The sequence below is a fragment of the Clinocottus analis genome, unplaced genomic scaffold (assembly GCF_023055335.1).
Source record: "Clinocottus analis isolate CAN_PGR_092001 unplaced genomic scaffold, fCliAna1.0.p SCAF_4, whole genome shotgun sequence".
Taxonomy (NCBI): Eukaryota; Metazoa; Chordata; class Actinopteri; order Perciformes; family Cottidae; genus Clinocottus; species Clinocottus analis.
This window is the reverse complement of record NW_027176153.1, coordinates 24,120,548-24,128,047: the sequence shown is the minus strand read 5'-3', so window position 1 is coordinate 24,128,047 and position 7,500 is coordinate 24,120,548. Positions and strand designations below refer to the sequence as shown.

The 7,500-nt window shown below is 44.5% G+C and overlaps 1 protein-coding gene across 1 annotated transcript in view; it reads right to left on the bottom strand.

Moving 5' to 3' along the window:
* Positions 1-7,500, bottom strand: part of fam120c (family with sequence similarity 120 member C) — a 21,723-nt gene that overhangs the window by 2,810 nt on the left and 11,413 nt on the right. The window contains exons 12-17 of the mRNA XM_068597458.1: positions 6,768-6,882; positions 6,393-6,602; positions 4,726-4,966; positions 4,289-4,424; positions 3,825-3,888; positions 1-3,304 (exon numbers count right to left, since the gene is read on the bottom strand). The exon at positions 1-3,304 is cut by the window's left edge and continues 2,810 nt beyond it. Coding sequence (XP_068453559.1) covers positions 3,032-3,304; positions 3,825-3,888; positions 4,289-4,424; positions 4,726-4,966; positions 6,393-6,602; positions 6,768-6,882 — 1,039 coding nt within the window. The 3' untranslated portion in view covers positions 1-3,031. The remainder of the gene's footprint in view (positions 3,305-3,824; positions 3,889-4,288; positions 4,425-4,725; positions 4,967-6,392; positions 6,603-6,767; positions 6,883-7,500) is intronic.

Sequence of the window (7,500 nt, the reverse complement as noted above, 5' to 3'; positions counted from 1 at the left end):
TTGAAAATGTGGGGTTTTCTTTTTGGGGTGGGGGAGGGGGGAAGGAGGAGGAGAGGAATCAGTAGAATGTGTTACCAAAAAAATGATCTCTGATGAACTGACGACCACTCCACTGGGAACTGAAACTGCACGAAATCACTTCAGCACAAAAGCAGAGAGAATGCTGGTGGTAACAAATGCAACTGAATACCTGTTTGTCGTGTGTGTGCGTGTGTGTATGTGTGTGCATGTGTGTTTGTAAAATGTTACATGGCGAGCGAATCGAGAGAGGGCGTCGTATACCGGATCACACTCTGGCTCGCCACAGAAAAGACATCTTCTAACAATGTACTGTTGCGATACACATATTTGTACTAATGTTGAAAGTTGAAAGCAGTTAAGTATATGACTCCTAGTAATTCTAGACTTAGTATTTTTCGGCCAGTGGAGCTATATTCTCTAGCCGAGTCTTGGTGTCTGTGTATTACGGTCCTGTGTTAAGCCCGACGCCGTTAACCTACTCTTAACCTATGAACGCCTACAGCACTTGTATGCCAACGGCTAACAAGTCAGTCCAGACCTCTGGGGTTTCATTTGGTGTTGGTGTAAGAGACGGCGGCGCGGCGGGCGCGGCCCACCGTGATGATGAGCGTAAGCCTACGCTCAAGGCTGGGTCGAACTGTCATAGTTGAGTTTTATAACTGAGGGGATGTCTGACGCGACTACACCAACACGTACACTTAAAAGTCAGGGGGAGGTTTCTTTATCCCCCCCCTTTGAAAACGGCATTTCATACGAGCTTGTTTCCATGTCAATTGTGTGGCACGCGATCGAGCACAAGTCATCAACGTAGTAAGAAAATAAGGTGCTTCTTTGTTGACTTGCCTTTTGTTTCCTTTTTTTTCAACATGGTGAGCTCATTTCAACCTCTTTCTCAGTGAGTTCATAGAGATTATAATGTTCATGGCCAGCATCTCTCAGGCAGTATCTGCCGGTCTACTGCTTTTATTTTTTATACATCTGCAGTTGTGCTACCGGCTCTTGGTAAGTTGTATTTCTGTAGTCGGATGAAATCTACTATTGGGGACACACACATCTCATTCTCTACAAACATAAGTGCTCTAATAAAACAAGTCATCATCTCAGAAGTCTCAAGATTGTGAGCGGCACACTTTTAAAAAAGTCCGCCGCGAGGCCTCCCTCTCTCTCTCCCGTCGTGTGACATGTGATCCGACCTGGAAAAAGCCTCTCCGCCTTGTTCGGCCGGAGTGCTCCAGGGCGGGGAAGTGCTTCCTGCTGGTCTAAAGTGACACACCGGAGCTCTGCAGGGCAACGAGCTCAAGGCGTTGGGGCTATCATCGAGACAACCGGTACTCAACCCCCCACCCTAGGGTGGCGGGGGCAGGTGGAAGGGGATTTCTTTGAGGCTTTTTTTTTTCGTCGCCACGCCCCCTTTCTGCCTCGAATCGGCGAGCTTTTTTTTTGAAAATAGACTTTGGAAAACTTTAGAAATCTGAAAGAGATTCCCAGGAGTTCTCGACGTGGAGAATCTGGAGTCCTTTTCAGCTTCGTTCGCAAACGGTCGTGAGTGAACGAGTGAGGCCGGTCGGAGGGGAACTCTGCCTGGCAACAGTAACCCAAACCCTCACCGTTCATTTCCATCTATTGCCGGGTTGTATTATTATTATTGTCTTCTTTTTTTTTTGGCCTTAACTCCAGAAGGTGCTTCAAGAGTTGTTTTTTTTTGTATCACCAGTGTGATTAAACTTTTTTTTATTTATTTTTTTTATTTTTAAACAAAGTGCTTCTTTGTCGGAAACCGCTCTGTTCACATTCTGACGTCTCTCAAATAGATCTTTACCTTTTAAATGTAGTTCTACATGTCAATGATTTACTCACGCGCAGGGGGGACCCCCCCTCTCAGACTGTCAATTCATCTATATATATATATATATATATATATATATATATATATATATATATATATATATATATATATATATATAGGGGCTTGTTTAAATTCAATATATTTAAATACAACGTTAAGTGCTTTTGTTGGGGTAATACAATCAAAGCTTTGGGAGAAAGGGACGAGTGGGGGATGGGAAGATATTATAATAATGCACTTTTTTTTTTGGAGGAGCAGGGTAATAATATCTTGCATACTTTAGGGCTTAAGGTGCATAAATGCATGGGGGGTCTCTTCGCACAACTAAGCACTAGGCTATGCTACATGGGTCAAAATAAGATCGCACACTAATACCATGTTGGTGCAGAAGTGCTCCTGTGATAAATAACCAATTCATTAATAAAAGGGGTATGTTGCTAGTAAATATAATAACAGTGTGTGTTTAGCAGCGCTGCTAGAGTACAGGGGGAGGGATTACGGTCACTGCACAGAAGAATGGTATATCGCTTTGTTAAAATCTTACTCACATTATCCCAGAGTCAAACTCTGAACGCCTCTCTGAATCCATGCAGGACAAACCTCACACGGGACGTTTACGGCAACAAACCTGCATCAACGCACAACTACCAAACGGGCCGGCAACGGAAACCACACATCCCATCTGTCGCCGCGGCCGCAAACTCAACATCTGTGTGCAGAGATTTAAAACAATGAGACCATTAGAAACACAAAATATAACATTTTACCTTGACATATACCCATATTTAAGATGGGAGGGGCTCATTTGGGTGGCGGGTCGTAATGGGGGGGGAGGGGCTTTACTTTACTCTGAGTGCGGGAGGGAGGCATTTAGGATTTTCTTTTTTTTTTTGAGGGCTGGGGCGCTTACAGACTCATGGAGAAAACCTCTCTTCATTAAACAATGTAAAACCACATGAGAAAAAAAAAAAGAAGGAAGTAACAGCTAACTGCTTGATCACGTGGAGCAGCAGGGAGCGCGAGGAGGAGCCTCGCGTCGCCTCCTGCTCGAGGTGATGGCGTGCACAGCTCGCAGGCGGGGCTACAAAAAAACAAGGGAAAGGCAGTCAAACACAGAGGACTCTCTCTCAGAGCAGTGCATCCCCGGCGGGGGGGAGGATCCCATCACTCTTCCTTCTGTAGCGCTCCGTCCGACGGGCAGTCATCAAGGCAACAGGGGGCCTCCGCCTCCGCCCCCTCTGATTGGTTGTCTCTGCTGGCTAAGGCACACGGGATTGGCTGGGCCAAGGCGGCCAGATCCGAGGGCTGGCCGATGGCGGCGGCGGCGTTGGCGGCGGCGGCCGAGCTGCCGTTCAGCTGCTGGGTCGCAACCTCTGGCGTGGAGGCCGCCTCCTCTGAGGGCTTTGGGGGGCTGCTGGATGGGGGAGGTGGCGACGTCTGCAGACAGTGGGACATTATTTTAACGGAACAGCGGTAGGAAAAGATTTATAACAACAACCGTTCTTTATTTATATCTCTGTAACATAACATAGAGGTAATAAGAATATAATATAATTATAATAATATTATATTATTTTTATTATATAATTATAATAATATATTATTATTTTATAATAATAATAATAATATAATATTATTATAATTAATATATATTAATATTATTATTATTATATTATAATATAACATAACCGTGATAATAATATATTATTATTATAATAAATATTAATAGTATATTATTATTATAATAATTAATATATAGTAATAATAATAATAATATTAAATATTATTATAATAATAATAATATTATAACATAACGGTGAATTTTGGGACGTTTATGTCAAGATAAACGCGTCAGGTTAAACCCCTCAGTCTGAAAACAGGACGGAGTTTATAGCTGTGGATACTGTTCGTGGAGGAAAATGTACAAGATTTAAGAGCTTTGTGTAGAAGTTGCTACCTGTGATCTGTTGGTAGAAGCCTTTTTCACTGGCCTTACTTTAGCTGGGAGCTCTTTCCCCTTCCTGTGAAACAGAAAGATGATCACATGTAGAACACAACACACATCAATCCCACCGGCGTCTCAGACTTCACACAGAATTAACAGCAAAGTAAATCCATGCGGTCAGATCACTTCAACACGCTCTGAACCAACAGTCTCTTCACGTTACAAACAGCCATTCAAAAGGGAACATTTAGGAATCTATTAATTAAGCCGAGTGGGTGAAAAACACTTAAAAGCATGATTTCATCCTCCTCGGTACTAACGATAAAATAAACTGCATTCTTATTTACGCTCAAGCATGAAGACACAATAGCTTATTATTTAGGTGTGCATGTTTATACATAAAGTGGAATAACACGTCAAGGATTTGGCACATAGTTCAGTGGAGCAAGAGATTAAAGAATCATCACTTGTCTCACCCTCTCCCTGCTCCCACCGACACCACCTGCATGTTGAACCCTCCTCTTCCACGGATTGGTTTGTTCCCAGCCCACTGGCCAACCACCATGCCAGCTATCTCCAGCTTTCCTCCCTGGGGGGGGATGGACTGAAGGCCTGAACACAACAAAACAAAAGACAGGTGACTATATGGAAACTTGAAACTACAGCTGTGTCCTAATGCCATATTATACTGTTCCACTACGTACTACATAATGTATTTCCAGCAGTGAACAGCACCTCTATTTCCTTTAACACAATGTTGTTCATCCACAGCATACTTTTTTGAGTAAACTTAGTTTTCCACACACTCAAAAACTGTTGGATCTTGGAGTGTAGTATGAAATTAGGACAAAGCAAGAGAGTCTACATTGATTAAAAGGTTAAAGTATGCCCCCCAAATAAAGAGTCTCTGTACCTGGAAAGGCTCTGGGTCTGTGTTGGGCAGGGTGATGTGGATGATGCATGTGGTGATGATGGTGAGGCATGCCCATGGGGCGAGGTGGGTAGATGGGAAGCATGGGGTAGAAAGGGGGCACCATAGCTGGGGGAAGGAAGGCAGGAGGTGGAAGAGGAGGAGGGGGAGGAGGAGGGCGGGACAGGTTGATGCCCTCCAGGATTGCCTGACGCATCTTCTCCACCTTGGACACCAGCTCTTCCTGCAAAGCAGAGACACAACTGTGACCGAGCGCTTTGACGCTTTGAGCCGCAGAGCTGTCGATGGAAAACATGCGAACGGCTGAAGTGTGCCGAGCCGTCTCACGGCCCGTGAAAGACGAACGCTTTCTTGACTGAACCCTCCTGCGATTTAGCCACCTCAGCGTATTTGCAGAGCCGCTTTTGTCTCTCGGCCGCTGCCGTCTGTACTGTTACTGCTGCACCAAAGATAAATTATGGGATTAAAGACATCCAGGAGTGGACCGAGGGAGGAGTCTACTCTCTGGTGCAGGGGTGTCAAACTCATTTTAGTGACGGGGCCGCATGCTGCCCATTTTGATCTCAAGTGGGCCGGACCAGTAAAATCACAGCATAATAACGACAATGTTTCGCTATGTTTAAATCATTGGTGAAGGTTTTTGGATGATAAACTCTATTTTAAGGTCTTTCAACAATAAACTAGAAACATAAAGACCAAAAATTCAGACATCAGCCCTCTGTTTATCTGCCTGCTCTTCTCTGCAGATTCCCTCGCTTTGTGACGCCACTTTCATGACGTGATCCATATTTAACAACTTCTAACATTAATATCAGCGCTCACATCAATTGAGACTGTGGATCCGTCTTATAAGCAGAGGATCAGAGGTTTGAATCGCAGCTCTGCTAATTTTAGTCTAATAAAATCAAATAAATATATTTATTTTCTTCTGTTGGATTGGACATCCTGGCGGGCCGGATCCGGGCCGCGGGCCGTATGTTTGACACCCCTGCTCTAGTGGGTCTTCATACATTTGTACTTTTCATAAAACAAGCTTTTTTATTGTGGTATTTACTGGAAACGACATACAATATAGCCAATAGCAAGTAGCTTGCTATTAGTGATGGTGATTTAGCTCGATAAAGCTAATCCAACCAGCTGCTTATTTGTTAAAATAAATCTGAGGGGCTTGCGAGATGATAGGCAAGAAAGAAAAAAATATATCTTCTGTTTTGCTTCGATGTGGGTTTTGAGATTTTTTGAGTATTAAACATTCATCAAAAGTCTAGAGGTCAAAACAGATCAGCTGTTCTCTAGGTCAAAGTAGAGAACAGCTGATATTTCCACTTCCCAAAGCCTCCGTTCCTCATTCACCACGGCACGAGGAACAAATAGAAACTAACAAAAGTTCAGCTCAAAGCTGCGTGCAGCATCCAAGACCAATAAGACGCCAACGCATCGCATCCAGTTAAGATTCGGTGTGAGATACACATTCATTCAACATTTCAGTGAATATAAGTTGTGCATCTGAAACTGGCAGATATTCAACGTAAAAGGAGCCGGCTCGCAGCCAAACTTGAGTCATACTGCCCCTCAAACAGGGAAAGCGATGAAATATTCAACTCATAACTCCCACGTCACAGCTTCCCCTCACAGGGTAACATACACACCTGACCCTCGCACATGTCCAGCAGGGCGGACCGGTCGCGGCCGGCCCGGGCCAGTTTGCTCTGAAACAGCTTGCCGTCGAAGAAGCCCCAGGGGCAGCAGTGTTCCCACGGCAGCGGCTGGCCGCACACGTCGTTGATGAACAGCGCCGTGTCCACGCCGGCCATGAAAAGAGAAGCTAGCTGCACGCCGCGGGAATCCACCTTCTCCACCTGTCGGCGAATGCGGCAATAAAAGACAAGAACATCTTTAAAACTAAAGATAGAAGACACGAGTTGCATGCAGCTGGTGACGCTAATTATGTGCAGAAACATCTGTGGGAAACAAACCCAACACTGATTGTCGAACAATGAGGAAGTGAGGAGAGGGGGTCTGACCTTGAGCTCCTGCAGCTGGTCGGGTTCATAGAGTTGGCTGGAAACAGCCTGAGCTAGAAAGGCATCGAGCTCATGTCTCTGGAGGATCCTTCCTCCAGGCCACTGCATCATATACCTGAGAGGGAAGGAAAACAACTAAATTGAGGGCAGAGCTACAGTTAGCTGCTGCACTTATACTGACAGGATTAGCACTCAGTATGCAGCAATAACCTTAAAAGATGACATAATACAACCGTCCATATTATCGTAAGATGTATCAGTGCAATAGTAAATGTTACTGCATGACTCATGAACAGCTTAGATGCACAATGTAGTGCAAGAATATGATGTGTGTAAGAGGACGGCTTGGTTTGCATCAGTCTCACACAGTTAACAGAAATATTCTTCTTCAATGACGGAACTTTTTTTCAACAATGATGGAAAAATCGGCAGTGATTTTGACAGACTGGAGGCCTCGGAGCGCCACAGGGTCACGACGTTGATTTCCTCCCAGTGAAGCGTGCGCTACACAAGCTGTAAGCCTGCTCTAAATGATTAACACATATAAACACACACACGAGCAGTACAGAGAGCGCTGCAGCTGCCTGTGTCAGTCGAAAACTCCCATTACATTACACGACAGATGCAATAATTTCCCATTTTTGAACGCTCTTTTATAATTACTCGCACTGAACGGACAGCTAGCGGTCGGAGAGGAGACGTTCACTGATGACAAGAAAGTGTCTTAAATCAC